The sequence below is a fragment of the Sciurus vulgaris genome, assembly GCF_902686455.1.
Source record: "Sciurus vulgaris genome assembly, chromosome: 16".
Taxonomy (NCBI): domain Eukaryota; kingdom Metazoa; phylum Chordata; class Mammalia; order Rodentia; family Sciuridae; genus Sciurus; species Sciurus vulgaris.
In genome coordinates, this window is record NC_136477.1 from 23,128,711 (window position 1) to 23,148,944 (window position 20,234).

At 44.2% G+C, this 20,234-nt stretch overlaps 1 protein-coding gene across 2 annotated transcripts; it reads right to left on the reverse strand.

Moving 5' to 3' along the window:
- Positions 1-7,323: 7,323 nt before the first annotated feature.
- Positions 7,324-19,512, reverse strand: ZNF662 (zinc finger protein 662). Of its 2 annotated transcripts, none has more exons than XM_079114164.1 (5): positions 18,728-19,512; positions 17,074-17,200; positions 16,330-16,446; positions 13,653-13,754; positions 7,324-13,206 (listed from the first exon to the last, which is right to left on the reverse strand). In XM_079114164.1, exons 1-5 carry the CDS (start codon positions 18,815-18,817, stop codon positions 12,176-12,178), a joined length of 1,467 nt encoding a protein of 488 aa, XP_078970290.1. In that variant the 5' UTR covers positions 18,818-19,512; the 3' UTR covers positions 7,324-12,175. The 2 variants fall into 2 exon arrangements, with proteins under 2 accessions (XP_078970290.1, XP_078970291.1); XM_079114165.1 differs by lacking the exon at positions 18,728-19,512 and adding an exon at positions 17,357-17,584.
- Positions 19,513-20,234: the final 722 nt, after the last annotated feature.

The window sequence follows — 20,234 nt, forward strand, 5'->3', positions numbered from 1 at the left end:
AGGTACACTCATACATTGCTGGTGGGACTGCAAATTAGTGCAGCCACTCTGGAAAGCAGTGTGGAGATTCCTTAGAAAACTTGGAATGGACCCTCCATTTGACCCAACTATCCCACTCCTTGGCCTATACCCAAAGGACTTAAAATCAGCATACTACAGAGATACAGCCACCTCAATGTTCATAGCTGCTCAATTCACAATAGCCAGACTGTGGAACCAACCTAGATGCCCTTCAATTGATGAGTGGATAAAGAAACTGTGGTATATATATACAATGGAATATTACTCAGCCATAAAGAATGATAAAATTATGGCATTTGTAGGCAAATGGATGAAATTGGAGAATATCATGCTAAGTGAGATAAGCCAATCTCAAAAATCCAAAGGACTAATGATATCGCTAATAAGTGGAGGATGACACATAATGGGGGGGAGGGAAGGGTTAGTGTTAGGGTTAGAGTTAGGGTTAGGGAGGGGGGCAAGTATGGAGGAAGGACGGACTGTATAGAGGTTACAGAGGGCTGGGAGGGGTGGGGGGAAGGGAAAAAATAACAGAATGAATCAAACAACATTACTCTATGTAAATTTATGATTACACAAATGGTATGCCTTTACGCCATGTACAAACAGAGAAACAACATGTATCCCATTTGTTTACAATAGAAAAAAAAAAAGAGAGCCAGGTTTAAAAAAAAAAAAACTTTTCCATATCTCCAATACTGTACATAGGAAACTATGTGAAACACAGCACAGGTTAGGAGCCTGATGGCTATGACTGGTTGTGAAGTTTTAAATTTAACATTTTTATGAGATTTAACAATCTCATTTCCAGGGTTCTACACTCTCCAATATGGGAACTAAAGAGGCTCCATCGACTCCATCTTGGAGAGGAAATAGCACCCATTTCAGTACTCTCAATGTTGGCTGCTATGCATTCCACACTGGGTATACATCTGCCAGGCAAATGAAGTTATGACAGATCAATTTCCTGGAACCAACTGAAAGGGAGAGAGCACGTGAACTGTACACAGGCCAAGGGGTAGGGCTGGGGTTTCCGCAGCTGGAGCAAAAACTAGGGCCCTGGAGCCGTGAGAGGAGTGTTCTGCCGTGTGTACTGGAGCTGGGACAGTTTAAACTTTGAGCCTCGATGTCAGCACTCGAATTGGTGTCACTGTCTGAACCTGAACAGGCTACAGGCTATTGCGGGTACGGGGAACCAGGAAAGTGCGGCCGGCATCCCAGGCCTGCCAGTGCCCCTCTCGACCCACTGAGCGTGCAGAGGTCCGGATGAGGGCAGCTGTAGCCGCGCCCGCCTCCCTAGGGGCCCAGTCCTGTCCTGTCCGTCTCAGACCACGCCAGAACTGCTCACCGAAGATCCCTGGTGGCCTCTGTAGCTTTTTAAAAAGCAGAAGTCGTGATCCTCACTACCCAAACCCTTAAGCGTTAACAACCACAATGGCTGTCCCGGAAATACGTCATCACACTGACCGGCCGACCGATACCATCCCTGTTATTCTCTCTAGGAATCTTGGAGGACCCGCATCTTGGTGGTTCCCTCCTTCTAGTTCCCTCAAGGCAAGCCTAGGAAGAGGGGAGCAGTAAAGAGAGAGCTCCCCTATTCCTCCTGGAACCGGATTGAGTCGAGGCACATGGACCCGCACCTGGGTCCTGCTCACTGACCTATAGCACCTCAGAAAGGAGGAAGGCACAAGAAGAGGGGCCATTTATTCCGTTGCACAGCAGGTGAGGGGGTGGGGCCCATCACTAATGTCCCCAAGATGGCCCTAGCCTCTTTTCTGCCCAAACAGGTGCAACCCCTGCACTGATGCTTTCCCTCCTGCTGTGGATATCTCTAGGCAGGGCCTAGACAGAGAATCAGAGGCCTGGCAAATCTGAACAGGGGTGAATTAATGAGGAAGGTATTGATGTCCCCCAGGACATCTTGAGCGCCGGATCTGCTCAAGATAGGGGAACTTTGGAAAGGTTTGCTGAATGAATGAATTAAAGTCGAAATAGACTTAGCGACTTTATTGTGTATCCGGAAGACCCTCTGGGTGTCAAAAAGGCAGTGCTTTTTGTCTTGCACTGTAAGACCAAATTTGAGGGAGGAAGCAACCTTGTATACCGTTTTTTTTTTTTTTTTTTTTTTCTTACCTGATTTAGACTTGCTTCCCAGTGAATGACTCACCCACTTGTCCAGATGTCCTCACTTGTCTTGCTCCTATAGCCACTAGGATATCCCCCATGGAATTCGAAGCTTACAGCTCTCTCTCACTCATGCTCAATTGCTGTTCCCTAAAAACAGTCACTCCACCAAGAGGCAAGAGCCCAAGAGGAGCCAAGCATCACTGAAGCCAACACTTCTCCAGGATCCACTGGGCTTTCATGGGACCTGGGTCAACCCTTTCATGGTAATTTTATCTCAAGTCCTCAGTGTTGGTTCCTTATAGAAACTTCAATGATCACCTCCAAAAGACCTTTAAATATTAGAGAGCAGGAATTAGAATCTCACTCCCTTCTCATCATAGAATACAAGGTTGGGTAGGTAGGCTGAGGAAAAATGAAAAGAATCTATGCCAGAGTGGTTGGCATAATATTTATTATAGACTAGCTATTTAGTTTCAGCAAAACATTGCAGTCTCTAATAGTAAGTTGACTGAGTTTGAATATTGTTGAATCTGAAATTTCCTTTGTGATTGTGTAATAACTTCTAAACATAAGGAATTTATATTAAGCTTTAAGGGTACACATATTTAAGTAGACTTTTTACACATTTGAAAAATTCTTACACGCCCAGTTACTTTAAATATAACCCAAATGAGCATTTGTTTAGCCATTTAGAGGCTCCCTGCTGTGCAAAATCCATGAAAAATGCCCCTAACATCTGCTAGTCATAGATAAGACAAACCTACCCTGTAGCTATAAAGACCTCCCAAGTACTGCTGCCTTTCATAGCTCACTGACCTACAGACCCCCACCTTGCGGCTGAGCAACATTGCCTAGACATGTAAACACCCTCTCTCTTTAACTCCCCTCTCTCTCAGGAGTTCTCTTGCTCTCCCTCCCTTCTGAGTGGTGGCCTCAGAGTCTCTGGAAAGTCTCTTTCAGTAAGGAACTTTCCCTCTTATGCAATCCTGTGTATGCACTGCCTAATAAAACTTGTGCAACACTGCCATCTCATGGTCCTCTCTCTTCCTTGATTGTCCTTGAAATCAAATTCTTCACTGCATTGAAACAACATAGATCTCTTGTGACTCTTGGTTCCCTCATGCCATTTATTTAATGCTGGTTACATTACTCATGACATTGCATCATCATGCCCTCTATGAATACTTGCTTCCAGTGACTTTCTCAAAGTTTATTTCAATGGCTACAAACACAAGGTTTACCAGAACATGCAGGGAAAAATATGTGAATGGTAAATTCCTTGGTCATATTAAATTTATCATGTGGAATGTTATCACATAATCAATGACTCACACCTTGTACAACCTTGATTTCTCTTAAGTTGTGGTAATCACTGCATTCTTAGAATGTGATACCTCTTAATGCTGCTTGAAGGGTTACAGAAAATAATATTCCTACAAGACAGCTCCCCAAGAAAAACAGAGGAACAGTGTGGTTCAGGAGGAGGTGGGTGGGAAATTAGGCAAATATTAAACCTGTCCCAGTATATCCTTTCCCAATAACAATGGGCCCTGCGGGAAAGGGGCAGATACTGAATGCTGGGCTCTGAATTTTGACCTCCCCCCATTGCAAATTAGTACTAAATGGAGGCACAGCTAATATCAAAACTCTGGGAAACAATGGATCCCAGAGAAAGAAAATCAATGAGCAAGATTTGAGTACTCATCCCTCGGGATCTGGACCCCTGTCTCCCCAAATAACAATGAGTTCCAACCTTTTTTCAGCTACCTTCCTAAGTTAAAATTTTATCTTGCACGACTAGGTCCCTGACTGTCCAAACTGCATGTCCACAGTCTACAATGAAACTATAAAACCCAGACTTCTTCTGTAACCTAGGGGCCATCTCCATACCCAGAAATGGGCCATCCCCACTGCCTGATCGATTGACTTTGCTGCAGAATGAAGGAAAGCTTGCTGATCCAAGGTTTGCTTCCTGTCTCCTGCCTCCCTTATTTGTGGGCCATGAGCTTACATATTTTGGTTCCCTGACCAGGAATGGAAGCAAAGTAAAATTGACCCTTCCCTGTCACCCTTCCCCTTTATCTACAGTTAAGTTAAACAACCACTGGGACCTGGGAAGTGACTGTTGAAGTGCCTGGCACCCACAAGGATCTCTGACATCTGTCGAGGCGGGGCAGGGGGGGACCCCCAGCCACATTCATGCAACTATGGCTGCATCCCCAGACTGACTGCTTCTTCCCTCACCTCCCTCCCCACTCTACAGAAAGAGACTCTTCACAGCCTCTGAGTCCACTTTGAACAGCTTCCAGTACACGACCCATAACTGGCCCCAACCCTGGGCTAGGTTTTCAGGGCCTATGCTACGTGGGGTGAGGAAGGATTTGTACTGAATTCTTTATTGGTGCTGGATGCATCCTCTTTCTGACACTCTTCCCACACCCTTGCCATTCACTCCCCAATCCCTCCCTTCCCCTACCCCCTGCAAACCTCCGGATCAGAGACCCCTTTGCCATTTTGTTCCTGGCATCTAACACTGGCCCCTAAATTCTCCAGAGTGGTAAAATCCATCTAGCCATCCGTCCAGTCGGATGGATACCCTGCCCTGAGACCCCACCTTTTGGCCCATTGGGACCCTGGGGGTCTCCCCACAATTGAAATTGGATTGAAGACATTCCCCCATTTTCCGGTGGAACTCTCCAGCTTGGTGTCAGAAAGGATCCAGGTGATGCTTTGGTTTCAATCCGCCTCCCCAATGCTGTTTATGCCTTTTCCTTTGAAGCACAACCCCCAGCAGAGAAGATAAGCAATGGACCCATGGGTGGAGGGAGAAGAGCAGTTGAATTCTCCCATTCCAGTGGAGCTTAAAGAATGACTCAGGACACAGTATCATCACTGCATCAATAAGAGGTAAGAGATGACATCTATCAGTAAATTCTGTTGAAAGCCCCCAGAGGTGATAAGGTGTGGTCACCCCCAGAAAACCTCCTGACATTGATCCAGAGACCATGGAGCAGTTCAAGTGACCATGCTAGATGCCAACAGTTAGCAGTGCAGAAGAGATTTTTGCTATCACAACCGTTGTCCTTGGGTGTTGTAGCCAACAGGCAGCATTAAAGTAGGAACACAAATGAGCAAGAGATGACACAAGGGTGCCCACATGCAGCTTGGACCCAAGGGTTGGCAGTGGAACTTTAGCAATCCAAGCCCCTGAACACACCCTGGACCTGACATGAGTGAAAGTCATCCAAAATCATTGTTGTCACGTTTCTGGTGTCCCTGTTTTATGTAGCTCCTCAGGATTCTTGGTCAACTCCCCAATGGAGAAAATGTCAAAAAGTGTCCCCAGAAGGAAGAAATATGGACAAAGGCCCACATAAGTTACAGTCTGTTTTTGGAAGCCCTCAGCCCCATCTGACAGTACAGTTGGGCTTAGCCACTCCTAGGCAACTATAGGTGACTTAATAATACAGAAGAAGATCTCCAAAGTTCAGGACCCCTTGAGGCACATGCCCTGGGTCAGACTGTTTTCAGCCTAGGTCTAAGGGTGAGAGTGGGCATGCATTTAAGTGCATAGACAGAGATCTGGATGATCCTGACACCTAGAAACACTGTTAGAGTTAAAATAGGGGCAAGACTGGATTCCTAGGGCATAAGAATGGATTCTCCAGGGAGAGGGCTTAAAGTTAAGTTGATCACTAACAGCCAAGGATTTAGTCAATAATGCCTATGCAACAAAGCCCCAGGAAAACTCAAAAGGTCAGGGTCCAGAGAGCTTTTGGAATGCTTGAAAGTATCTGAAGGGTAGCTCACCAGGATAGAGTATGTAATTTTCTCACCCTTTCCCTCATACCTTGGCCTGTGCATCTCTTCCATCCAGCATTTATCCATTTTATGGTTCTGTTTTCTTGGGTTTTAGGGAGTGGAACCCAGGGCCTCATGCATGCTAAGCAAGTGCTCTACCACTGAGCTACATCTCCAGTTTTTATTGTTGTTTTGTATTGACACAGGGTTACCCAGTCTGGCCTCTAACTTGCAATCCTCCTGTCTCAGCCTCCTGAGTAGTTGGCATTACAGATGTACAACACCCAGCTGTTTTTGGTAATAATCTTTAAAATAAAGTAATAAACATGTTTCCTTGAGTTCCAAGCTGTCCTTGCAAATTAATGAAACCTGAGATGGAAGACATGAGAACCCTGATTCATAGCCGCTTGGGCAGAAGTATAGGTGACAATCTATTGCCATTGATGTCTGAAGTAGAAGGCAGTCTTGTGGGACTACACTTAACCTGTGGGATCCAATTCTACCCCAGGTAGCATCCTCTGCATTGTGGTATATTTAGCAGCATCTTCGACCTTTACCCACTGGATGCCAGCAGCAGGCCACCACCAATTGTGACAACAAAAAATGTCTAAAAATTGCCAAATGTCCCCTTGATAGGGAAGCAAAACCATCTCCTGTTGAGAATCACTGGCCTATACAGGAATATTCACTCATTACTTAAAAGAGAAAGACACGGTTGAGAATTTAAAGGAAGAAAAGAATGGTTGAAGTTGAGAGCCAAGGGGGAGAGTGAGGAAAGAGAACCAAACCATAGATTAAAACAAATCAATAATACAGTTTTGAAGATTTACCTAAGGAATTTGGATTCTGCTTTTTAAGTAACAGAAAATCATTAAAGGATTTCCAGAAAGGGCATGATATGATTAGATTGCCCTTTTAAGTAGGTTTTCTTGATCTCTTAATAAAAGTGAATTGAAATAATAGCAACTATCACAAAATTCTGAGATGGTAGCTGTGAAATAAGCAGAGGTGGAAAGGAAGCGGCAGGCCTGCTGCATTTGTGCAATGGAGTCGTCAGCAAAACCTGGTCAGACGACTTAGAAGCAGGATAGAAAGGAGCTGAAGGAGCCCCTGAGTTTCCTGGCCTGGATGAGGAGATGGGTGGTGGGGAAAACAGGAACTAATGAATACCTGCTGGTAAAGGTAATAAATTCACTTTTGTACATGTGAAAACTAGGTGTGTAGCTTTCGTCAAATGGGTGAAAAGCCTTGTCACCTAGAATCATCATTAGAACAGGGACAAGAATGCATTCCTAGGGTACTGGTTATCTTTAAAGCATGAACAGGGGTAGAGGATTCAAAGGCAGCAGAAACTAACAGGTCAGGAACATCAGGAGAAAGCAGCGTCCTGGGAGTCAAGGGAGAACATTTTCAGGGTGTGTAAGTTATCGCCAGAGATAAAGATTATAGAGAGGGTGGAGCCCAGAAGCCAGTTGTGCTAGTAACCTTAGTTTAGGGAGTTTGGTGGGAGAGGAAGTCAATCTTTATGAGTTGAGGAATAAGAGGCAGAAAGGAAATGGAGAGTAAGTATCACTAATGATTAGTCTGAAGGACATCTCTCACTTCGTGGGGCAAGAGGAGCTTGTGGCCCCAAAGTAAGTGGAGTCAGCACAAGGTTCTATGGACGGATGGGTATACTTCACGTTGATTTCCAGTTTCTATTTTTACATCATCACTCCTGCTTCCCTCGGGTATTTCTGTTACTTTTTTCAGAATACTTTTCACTTTATGCATCCTGGCTTCTCTGTTTTTAATCTTCTTGCAATAAATTTCCAGCCTGCATGCTTCCCTCCTTTCCTCATGGCCCATTCACACAGACTGGCATGTTTTCAAAGAAACATCAGGGAATCTGATCTACCACACCTAGGGCAGATACTGCAGGGAGCTCAGCTCTATTTGCATGAAGATTTCTTCAGCCTCCTTGGAAAATAATCATGTATATTTGAGGCCTGGCAGTTAGATCCCATGCATTCAGAATTAATATTTTCTCAAACAGAAGGAGGCAGAGCCCAAAACTACATTAGTCTCCCAGGATATTTCTGATGGGCAGGAAACTCATTCCACAGTAAGAGAAATCTATAGAGGAGGTTACTTTCCAAGACTCCAGTGGATTTCTTATTAAAAAATTTACTTTCTCTGGCTTCTTCTCACACACCAGTTCTTTATAATTTATTTTTATTATCAATAGAATTAAAGCTCATTTGTTTCATATCACCTGAAAACAAATGAAATAACTTTTTACCAAATTTATTGGCTACAATATGGTGGAAATCAGAAGGAACTGGGTCTCAGGCTTCATTTGTGCTAGATACTGTAGACTTGATTAGATAGACTGGGCGTACTGGAATGAGGGTACAGCTGAAAAATACCATTGTTCAACTCTGTTATGTATATTGCTTGAACGAAACACAGAGAGTACTTCTTTGGGGAAAAATGAAGAAAAAATGATCAAAGCCAGTTTTTTTAAATTTCTTCTTTGTTGCTATAATAAGAAAGTAACTTTCACCTCAATCACTGACATGACTTTCAGTCTCACAGGCTCTGACTCTGGGTATGAACTCAGTCCCCCTCGATAATATTGCTCAGTAAAACTAAATATCTAGCAGATCTCAATCTAACACCTCGTTATTCCACAATGATCTGACTTAACATAGAAGTGAATGTGACCAAAAAAAAAAAAAAAAAAGTACAAAAAAAAGAGTACAGAAAGTTTCCTCAGAGATTGGAAGAAATAGATTGGAAGAAATGAAAATGAGGGTGTATGATATGAACTAAAGAATCTGGGAATGAGAGGATATTTTCATCAAGTTTGGAAGGAATGTTATGAAGTGAGTTGAAAGATCAATTAGGTGGTATTTATGAAATTATCTTTAGGGTATGAAGGTCACCTATTAGTCACTTGACCTCTGAGCAACTGAGATAAAAATAAGTAGCTTGTATTACTACCAAAATAAGGGAAAAAATGCAACAGTAAGATGCTCTATGAGAAAACAGCTTTCAAATAAAAGCCTGTATTAGAATGGCTAATTTACAAAAGGCAGAAAACTCAACTCTTAACTAATTTAACAAAATATTCTTATTGGCTCATATAGCTGAAAAGCTGGAAGTATATCTTCTTCAGGTCATGCTTGATCTAGTGGCTCAAATGATGTTGGTAAGGAATTAGTTTCCCTGTTTTGTCACTGTTCTCTTTGGCATTAGCTTCATCTACAGGCTCTACGTGGTATCACCTGGAAGTTCTAGACTGTCTCTCTTTTCATAGAAAAAAAGTAGTTTCTAGAGTCCCAGGTCTCACATTTTCCTACATGCCACACAGAGGACAGAGAATATCTTCTTTGGCAAATCTCAAAGAAGGAAAAGTCTTTCTTCCAGAAGACTCAGTAGATTTTTCAGGTCACACTGGCTTTGTGGCCAAGGGGATGGGACAATCTGACTGACAAGCTAATGAAATGAAATTGTGGATAGATCCAAACCACCTAGCTGAGAAAGGATAACTTCCCAAGGAATATTTGGGTTACTCTTTCCAGAAAGAAGGGGAATCGATGATGGAAAACAAGTCAGAGATGATCATTATAGAGTCCTAACTGAAAGCCTCAAAGACAGATGCTCAGAATTGCAGACACTGGTTTGCAACTGAGGTGCTTCTAACACAGGCAACTTTAACTGGCTACAGTTTGCAACATAACAGGACTTTAACTATTCATTCCCCTATGGAATTCTGGGTAGGCTAGCTACTTTTCAATATACTATTTCCATACACCCTCATTTTCTAATCCTATATTTTTTTAATTTGAAGACAAAATTTTCCCATAGTCAATTTTTTTTTGCCTTTCAATAATTATTGTAACTTATCAGAAAATGTTAATTTCCACTGTCTATATTCTAAAATTTAGGAATTGATATTAACTTTATTCCTCTTCTGACTTTTACATGTTTAGAAAGTGTCATTAAAAATTGGAAGGTCTTTCACATCACAATTCCTAAGCAGTCTGTGATAGGAACTTAGGGCTTCCAAGTGCTCACCTATAGGCCTCCGGTAAGGAAAAAACTCTCCTAGTAGGGGCCACCCATTTCCACATGCAATTTCCTAATCCTCTGGAATGCCTATCTTTTGCTGTATTTTGTAACTTCTTGTTATGTTACCTATGAATCTTGCCACTCAACCACTCTACCTACAAACATTTCCATCTTTGAGCAAGAGCATTCCTAAGGTTGATCACCTTCTCTGATGCTCCTTGGCAGGTCCAAACTGTTCCTTCTCTTTCATGATTCTACTTTCATGGGCTCTTATTTTATTGCGTAAACTCTCTTTCCAGTTTTTAAGACTCTGACCTCATCCAGCACACATTCATCATCCCAACTTTGGGAGCTTATGAATATTTAGGGTTTCAACTATCACTTCCTTGCAGCCCTTGTCCATGTTTCAATCCTATTTAAACTGTTGCCTGCATAACCCCCATTGGTAATGTTGTCAGCACCTCACTGGCTGCTCTTTCTTAGCATTCCTTGCTGGAACCTCCCTCTATCCAGCTCCCTAAATACTGAATTGATATTCCTTAGCTCTCCATTCTGGGTCTTGGTGTCTTGCTACATCTTGAAGGTAGCACTATCTAGGAATTTCTGCAATGACGAAAACCTTATAAATTCATGCTACATGATAAGACGGCTAACTGCCACATATGGTATGCTTGAAAGGTGGCCACTGTGACTAAAAGAACTACATTTAAATTTTAAATAGCCACCAGTGGCTGGTGGCTACTATATTGGACAGTACAGCTCTTGATTTTATTCATTTCTTCCCATCTCTAGGGGATTGTTGTTCATTACTTCCCATGGCTTTGTTTCCTGCTCATTCGGTAACTCCCAAATAAACAGCTTTAGTCATGGCTAACATGGTGTTCTAGCCCATAATACACAATTGCCAATTTGAAATTCCCACTTGCATCTCGCCCATATCTCAAATGTGTTAATCCTCTCAACCTTTAAGATGGTTAGTGCCACTTTCTAATATCCTGCATCTTTCATAGTACCAACAGCTTGCATTCGCCTTCTAAAATGTTCTATAAACTCCCGATTTCAAAAAGAGTTAATTTTTAGGCTTCCTTACTTTCCTGCATAGAATCTATGTATTTCCAGCATTTGTTTTCTCTGATCCTGGGCCTAGGAAGAGTGTGACTCTGATACCAAGATGCTGGGTTATATGGGAATTTTCCAACTGCTAACTAGAGGAGGCTACCTAACAGAGCATTAACCACCACCAGCATAACCACTTCTCCCACCCTTGGTGATGGCCCCGTGGCTTATTTTAGGGTAGGGACTATCGTGGTGATGAGTATGGGACAGGTTGGGAAATTCAGGATAATAGAGCAGTAAAGGGTTTTAACCGTACATATTTTTAATAAAAAAAACTTCACTGGGTTTACATTTTCCCAGTCCCAGAGTGCTGTCTCCTAACTCAGTGCAATGTGGTCTCTCAAGATTGCACAACATAGACCCCTCTCTGCTGCTTTCCCTAAGTTACCCTGATGACCTCCAGGAGAACTACAACTTCAGAGGAAGGGAAGGTCCTGGAGTTTGCAAATGTGACCTATATCAAATGAGGTTTTCTGTGAGGCCGACTCATGAAAAGCAGTATTAATATTTGCATATAAAGAAAATCTCTAAAAAGATATACAACCTGTAAAAGTGATTGCTTCTGGGGAGAACTTGGAGATAGGTATGACAAGAAAATTTACTTTTCACTGAGCACCCTTCAAAACTATTTCATTTTTTTTTTTATCATGAGCATGCTCTATCTAATCAAAATATAAGTAAGTTTAAAACTTGAAGTACAAAAGAAATGCAGTACTCATCTTCAAAGAGTTCTTCAGTTGGGAGTCAAAACTAAGACATGAGACTGAAAAACATGAGACAGCACATAATTAGATACTAACTTGGGTGGTACTGGTTAGAAGTAGAAGAGGAAGAAAGGTCTGTTTAATTGAGTAGGTGCTCAGTCAAGTGGTGCCTCATATAAACACCGTCGCACAGGGGGTCTAGACTTGCTAGAGTAGGTGGTATCTGTTCAGGGGAAGGGGCAAAATAATACTGGCTATTAGGGTTATAGCAAATTGTAGAAGGTCATCTCATTTGTCTCTGGGGCTCCTGTAACCTAGAAATTATAAACAAGAATCACCAGTATGCATCTCTAATGTTCAAGAATGTGAGAGGTCCAACAGTTATAGGGTTTCTCTTTAGCATGGCGCCTTTGGTGCTTAATCAAGACAGAATTCTGACTGAAGGCCTTCTCACAGTCATTACACTTATAGGGTCTTTCCCCAGTATGGATTCTTTGATGTCGGATAAGGTGTGCCTTGCAAATGAAGCTCTTCCCACAGTCAGGACATTCATGAGGCTTCTCCCCAGTGTGAACCCTCTGGTGCTGAGCAAGATCTGAGTTCCACATGAAGCCTTTCCCACAATCTTTGCATTCATAAGGCTTCTCTCCAGTGTGGATTCTCTGATGCCGGAGAAGAGCTGGGTTTCGCGTAAAGCTTTTCCCACACTCCTTACATGTGTATGGTTTCTCCCCAGTATGGATTCGCTGATGTTGTATCAGACTTGTGTTCTGACTAAAGCCCTTCCCACATTCCTTACATTCAAAGGGTTTTTCTCCAGTGTGTATTCTCTGATGCCGAATCAGGTTTGACTTCCAAACGAAGGCTTTAGCACATTCTTGACATTCGTAGGGTTTCACCCCACTGTGAATTCTCTGATGTGCAATGCAATGTGATCTAAAACTGAAAGCCTTCCCACATTCCTTACATCCATAGATCTTGTCTCCATTATGTGTTCTTTGATGGTGTCCAAAGTCTTCATTTTGATCAAAACACTTGCCACATTCTTCACGTATGTAGAATACCTGCTCATTTAGAATTTTCTGATGCATCCTAAGGTACTTACTAACATCAGTATTCTCTGAACCCTCTCCTACTGAGATCATCTCATCCTTGACAATCACTTCTACAATATCGCTTGTGTTGTTTTCCAAATTTCCCCTATTGGGATGGCCAGGCCACCTCCTCAACCTGCTTTTCTCCTCTTCACAGGTTTTTCCAAATAAGAACTGCTGGGAGCCATACCACCAAGATCCACTTGATAGCGCCATGAGGTCCTGTGCCTCCTCAAAAACTTCCTCTTTCAGAATAAAATCTTCTTTCTCACTCTTCAACATGCTCTCTGAAAGAAATCAGAGCTGCAAATATCATTACCTATGATAGTGACAAAGGTCACTAAGTCGTATTAATATATCCATGTCTCTTCACAGTCACCCATGTTTTGATGGCCCTGTCCTATCCCAAAAGGACAAAAACAGGGCTAACACATGGAAGGCAACCAAAAGTAAATGGTAGAAACTAGATAGACTCCTCAGGGATGGTAATTCCCACCATAAGACCAGGCTAAGGCCTAAAACCCCCTGAGCCATGATTATTTAATTAATCACGCTTATCCTATTAAACGTTGGAAACTCGGGGCTTCAGTTTCCTCTTAATAAATTGGTTGATTTGGGAATTTTGGAAGGTCATTTATTTAGAACATGAATGGCAAAATAGGCTTTTAATATTTTAAAAACAAAAGACAGAGAAACTCTATGACTGAAAGAAAAATGTTCATTTCCTTCTCACCAGTGCAAATTAGGCTTGGACCCTCTGCTGGTAGTTTCAAGCTCGAGGGCTCTTCCAGCTGCTCAAGATGCGAGATCCCAGTAGGCTTTAGAAATGGATATCCTGCCAGGGCAAGATACAAACAAGGCTGGCTCAGTTGGAGGAGCAGGGTCCATTAGGAATGGAGTAGGGATGGAAGTGGTAAGGGAGGAATGAAGGTAGGTGGAAAGATAGGCAATACGAATGACCAGAAATGGGAGGCAAGAGCAATATAAAGAACAGAAAACAGTGGCTCAGGGAAGTTGAAATTCCATCATTTCCCAATGACATGAAAGCTTATCACTCATTGTAAAATGTCAAGAAGAAATTGAAAAGAACAAGTCCTCTTCTATAGGCAGGGAAAAGCTCACATACAAAAGAATCAGGATAGGATGCAGTTGCAAAGAGTTGCTCCTAAGGACTTTCTGCCCAGGCAGGCTATTCTGGGAAACCAGAGTCTCTTAGTTTCCTTGCTTCTCCATCTATTACCATTCATTCCACAAATGATGGGTCTTTCTGTGACAGCCATAAGAAATGATCTCACAGCCTCATTTCTAGAAGTCACTTCTAGTATGACAGACATCTCTATTCACAAAAGTCCACTCTAACAACATTACTTCAGGTTTAGCTAACATCTGTCACTGTGTAGCTCCTTCCATAACCTCCTAAGAAACACCTTCAAACAACAAACTTAAATGTGGCTAAAGCCAGAGACTGTGTGTCCCCTGAGATCCTCTTCTCTAAGATGAAAGTGGAATTTTAGTGGAGACAGATATATTCCAAGGAAGTCTGCTGCAGGTCAGGGAGTTAAGAGTTTTGCTCAAGGAATAACTTAGCTGTTGATTTTTTTGACTAAAGCAAAGATGAGAAATTCCAGGAGGTGGAGAGGAAAGGAAGCACAGAGATCCTGAGGACATTGCTACATTCATTCTCCACCTCACCATTGTGGAGGAACCACCACCTTTCTGGGGACAGGCATAGAAAGTGATCCCAACTCCAGCTCCTAGACTAGGCTCTGACTGGCCTAAGCCAAGCAGGTTAATCCCATCCCATTCACTACATGGAAGACTGGTTCAGGGATCAGCAATTTGGCCAAGTCAGTCAGTGTACTGAATTTCCCTGGTCACTGGTCTAAATCACTGGACTGATTTAGAACAGGTATATGATTTAAGAAGATCCATCAGAGAAACACTTGAAACTTTAAATTTTCCCTGGGTGAAGCCTAAGGAAGCTATGCCCTGTTTCTTTCCCTAGGTATGAAGAAGCAGAGTCCTGGTTATGTGTACCAATCACCTTACAACCATGAGAGAAGTCCAGACTGTAGGCAAAACCAAATACATGGAGACAGAGCAGAGACTGAAACTCTCTCTAAACTGTACCTGCAGCTCACTGTACCTATAGCCCTCACAGTTTCATAAAACAATAAATTCCTCCTTGTTATTTAAGCCAGTTTTAATGGGGTTTAATACTTGCAATCAAAAGTATCCTAACATAAAAAAAAAAAAAAAAAAAAGGACTGCCAGAACAAGAATGTGGAGGTTGCAGATGCAGTTCAAGTCTCACTGAGCCACAGAAGAGTTCTGTGGGGGAAAGAGGAAACATTCCAGAAAGGGATTTTCAGAAAGGATTCCACTAGGAAAGCAAGAGAACAAGTTCTTTCTAGGAAAACAAGAAAGCCTTATTTGGGGTAAAAGTAATCCCAGGGCTTTCCCCATCAACAATTCCTTAAGAAGAGGAACTATTCGGCTGAGGGTTATTACGATTGTGTGCTCTTTAATGATAAAGGCCATCGTATCCCAAAATGCAGTCAAAATTTTTTGCTGGAAGTCACTAGTGGGTCAGGAAAGTAGAAAGGCCACCTCCAATCAGAGAAAACAAGAAAGTCAGGGAGTAAATAAATTGTGGTCATGATAACAGCAGAGATGGGGAAGAGGCAGAGGAGTTGAATAAAGATGGCACAGAGGAGCTGGAACGAATAAAATAAGCACTCAAAGGAGACCATGGGAATACAGAGAAAAAAGGAAATCCAACTAGTGTCTATAGCACTAGGTTAAAAGAACACATTCCTATGACATTTTTTTTTTTTAACCCAGGAAGTGTCTTTTATTAGTTGGTATTTTCAATAATTTTTTTAATTTTTATTTTTTACAGACTGCATTTTGATTCATTGTACACAAAACCTATGACATTTTTAAAATCAAGTGATGACTGGCTGTAGGGGTTTCAGCCATGTCCATGGTAGATGAGGGAAGGGTTAACTGCCGGTGGATGGTGTGCCAGCAATAAATTCATTAAATACCAATAAACTTATCTAATCAATAAACACACAGAAATAAATAAGCAAACACACAAGAGCCAATACTCTTCTCAAATGGGAGAGGGCATGTTGGGATTGGGCCATACTAGATCTGGCCTCTAACAAGCTGGAGTAGCCCACCTCTCCTTTATTTTATAGTCGCACAGGTAAAGGAGGCTAAGACCAGAAGGGCCTTCTTCTGTGATGAACAGGATGGGGTGGAGTTAGGGAAGTCATTTTTTTAGGGAATCAGTATATCAATCAGATGGTAAGCCACTCCCACACAGGGCCACCTACTTCCTTGACCAAATCTCATTCTGCTAGATATGAACAGCTTTTCAACTGGCACATGTCCTCACTCACCTGAGGTGATGGCCCTTGGGCCTTCTCCATCCAGAGCTCCCTGAGGAACTGAGCACCAGGGTGCTTCCCCTCGCTCCAGCTGGGAAATCAGAGTCGGTTTGGGAAATGGAAATGCTGCTTGAGGGGAAGGAAATGGGACAGGCAGGTGAGTGGTATGACACAGATAAATCCCAATCTCCTCCCAGGCCTCTCCGTCTTCAGGGGCAGGAGGGGAAAGAAGGAAAATAACCAGGAAGAATAAGATAAGGAAGTCCAGGGAAAAGAGCAGGAGACCCAGGAGAGAGGACCTGGAAGCTTTTTATATACATTTTACTCTTACAAAGATTAAGAAGTTGACAGAGTACCTAAGAGGTGCTCGATAGCAGTTTGAGTCAGGAAATGCCAGATTCCATTGATTAAGGAACTGAACCTTCTTGCCCTCTCCCTCTTAGAGCAATCAAGTTTAGATACCTGCATGAAGATGCTTGTCTTGGGCAGGTTCTCCCTAACGGGGGAACCAAAGGCTCAGTGGGGCACTCAGTGGGGTGAGGCGTTGGGCAGCTCTGACCTCTCAGCAAGGCAATCCTGTGCAAGGCCCAAACTGATTCCAGGATTTCTCATTTCCCAGCAACTGCTCAGGTTGGGCCATTAAGAATCTAGGATCTTGAAGTTATCACTGAACTGGGGACTATCAGACTCCTGAGCCTTTAAGGATTCAGGAAACTCTGAAGGGCAAAGGCAGAGCCAAAAGGAAGAGACCCTTACCCAGGGAAGCCACAGTCCCATAATTCTCCAACATTACATCCCTGTACAGGGCCCTCTGAGCAGGGGCCAGGCCGGTCCATTCATTCTCAGAGAAGTAGATGGCCACATCCTCAAAGGTCACTGACTCCTGAAACAACATGTGTTTAAATGTCTGAGGTCAATCCCAAAACTCAGGCTTGCCATGATGGCAGACAGGACACCAAGAGGCACTGGCAGGGACACTTACTAGGTTTATGGATTCTGAACCTCTAAGGAAACTCTCAGATTTTTGCCCCCTACTTACAAGCATGTAAGGGATCAGCCATCAATTTTCTCACGTCTCTTCATCTTTATTTCAGCAATCCAAACATCCTTTTTTTTTTTTTTCCATGAATCTCTTCCAAAATTTTCTTTCCATCCCTTTACCCAAAACCACCTCTGTGGTCTGGATCCCATCCTTTGGCCACAAGGGGTCCTCCTTCAAAGTTCACCACCCCTTTGTAACAACTATCTTTTACTGAACTGTGACAAGTTCAGTGAATTTACATATATTACTTAATATCTCACTGTCTATGGAGAAGGGTATTAAATCCATTTTACAGAAGAGGACACTGAGGCTCAAAGAGGTTAATTTCCCCCAAAGCTACAGAGCAGAAACAGAATCCAGGCCTGTTTGACTCTGACTCTTACGTTCTATGTCAGACTGCCTTCTAACATCACCTCCTCTGCTGTGTAGGACACTTCCTCTTTCTTCCCTCCTAGTCAGCCAAAGTGCCTCAGACCTACCCAGGTTATCCGGGAGATATGTATGTACAAGAAGAGACAAATCCTAAACTGTGGCTTTATTCCCTGAATCCCCCGCTCCACACACCCTCCAAAACATCCCACCCCACTCTCTTCCCCAAGTGCCTCTCTCTGTGCCTGTATCTCTAGGATCCTCTCCTCCTGCATCCTCTCTTCTTTCTCTTTCAAACTCTTCCTCAGGCAACACCAACAGTGCTAACCTATAACCATCAAGACTTATAACTCCGTCCACAGCCTCATTCAGGATCTGTCTCTGTACTACAGAGGAGCGAATTCTCCATTCTACTGCAGTCCTTGCCCCGCAAAGTTCCCACAGTGATTTATTCAGCACTACGGGGCTCAACGGCTTTGGCTGGCTCATCTCTACCTACCTAATAAATATTCCAATTCCGGGCACTGCAGAGAATTCCACTCACTGTTCCGAGGGCCAGGTTACCTGCAGCCGCCACCTTCATCCCCTACTGTCCCACCATTCTTTGGGAAACCAAACTCTTCTCCCCATGACTGTGCCCTGCACCTGCGACTTCCCCTATCTGAACAAGTTTTCCTCCTGACATGTCAATTCCTGTTCATCCTGAACCCAGTTCAAACATAACCAGCTTTATAAAAAGAGCCTCACTGAAATTCCGGTCCTTCGCGGCCGCCACGCTGAACAGCGCTGCGACACTGGACGCCGCCTTCGCGGTGCGCGCCCGCTTCCCGCGCCGGGGGGTCGGGAGAGGGCCGAGCGCTCTCCGCCCTGCCGGTCCCTAGAGGCCCGCCCTCGGGGCTACACCCCATCTCCACGCGGCCTCCCGCCCCCTCTCCGTCCGGGATCTGGGCCCAGAGCCAGGGCAGGGCGGAGCCTGCTTGGGCACCCGCGCGCACTCACCGGGCGCGGCCGTGTGGGCGCGGGCAGTCCCGCCAACAGCTGGAGGACCCGGCGGAGGCGCACTCCGTTCGCCAGGGCCGCGGCCGCCATGGCCCGGTCGCCCTCCCGGGAGGCGAGCGCAGGCGCCGAAGGGCCAGACGCAACACCCCAGCCCCGCGAGCTGCCGGACGAGCCCCGGGTCCTCGTCCTGCCAGCCGGCTCCGGACAGCCGCGCTCCGTGCCCCGGGCCTCGGCAGCCGGAGGCCGAAGCTGCGCGCCTCGCCGCTGCGGCTGCTCTAGGACGGCGGAGGCGCCGCGTCTCTGTGGTCCTCCTTCCCGCCCTGGGCGGGAGGAGAGGGTGGTGGAGTCTCCCCAGACACCTAGAGCCCCGCGGCGCCGTGGAGCGCTGGGGGGCGGGGGGCAGGCAGTTGGGCAAGAAGGCCCCTCTGGGAACCCTTTCCCGTGTTCCTGATCACGCCTTCCTCTCCGCCTCGTGCACCGTGCGCGGATGGACGGATGCTGCTGCCAGGCAGCACCCTGACTGCATCGGTTCGTATACCTGCCTCGGTTTACTAGTTTCTGCCTTATGCAAGAGCTGATTCTGTCCGAGAGTTTTTCATCGTTGTGCCTCTAACGTCACCCAATGTCTAGTACCTCTGGGAGCCAAATTTCTTTGAGCGCCAAGGAATATCTGTTCACTAAAAAAACGACTAAGTGTCGAACCAGTTTCTTCCGTTGACAAATGTAAGGTCTAAAGAGAGGAAGTGGCTTGCCTAACATCACACAGCATGCCGGGAAGTTAAAATTCTAAACAAGAGTTGTGGCAACAAATAAAGACCACCCAAGTCAGAAGGAGCAAAGACTATTTATTCAGAACTTGCTATAGCAAAGGAGTTCACCACCACCACTTACACTTGGCAGACTGAAATCAGGCAGAGGAGTGGGAGAGTTCTACAGTGGAAAAGAGGAAAAATTTCAGATGGATCCTGATTGGAAGTTGTTGACCTGGGAAGCTTGAGGCCCTCAAAGGAGAAGTCCAGCATCTTAAGTGATTGGTTAGGGGAGCATATTTGACTTTCTCTAATTGGTCCCAAGTTGGAAGCAGGGGCAAAAATTAAGAGAATTTGTCAGTTATTAATCAAATCCTTGCTGTTTGGAGCTGACTGCTACAGGAGTCATTGTTTTTCTTCCTGGACTGGCTGATACAGATAGTTTCATTAGTGTAGCCAGGGTGAACACCGTGGGAAGTCCCTTTCACAGGAATTCAGGTCCACAGGCTGAGATGCTCAGGTGCCTTAATAGTTCCCTAAGTGTGGGGGTTTCTGCCACGTTCTGCCTGGGTGAGAAAAGGTTTAACTGCCGGAAGACGATGTTGGCTATAAACCAATCAATTACCCATAAACTTATCTAATCAATAAACACATAAGAGCCAAGACTCTTTAAATGAGAGTGGACATGACGGGATCAGGCCATACCAGATGTGGCCTTTTAATAACATGGAGTAGCCCAACTCTCTTTTATTTATAGT

Coding starts and splice junctions, on each gene's coding strand:
- ZNF662 (XM_079114164.1), bottom strand. CDS start 18,817: ATGGCGGCCGCGGCCCTGGCGAACGGAGTGCGCCTCCGCCGGGTCCTC. Junction 16,447..17,073: donor TGGGACTGTGGCTTCCCTGG/GTAAGGGTCTCT, acceptor CTTCCCCTCAAG/CAGCATTTCCATTTCCCAAA. Junction 13,755..16,329: donor CCCAAGGGCCATCACCTCAG/GTGAGTGAGGAC, acceptor TTGCCCTGGCAG/GATATCCATTTCTAAAGCCT.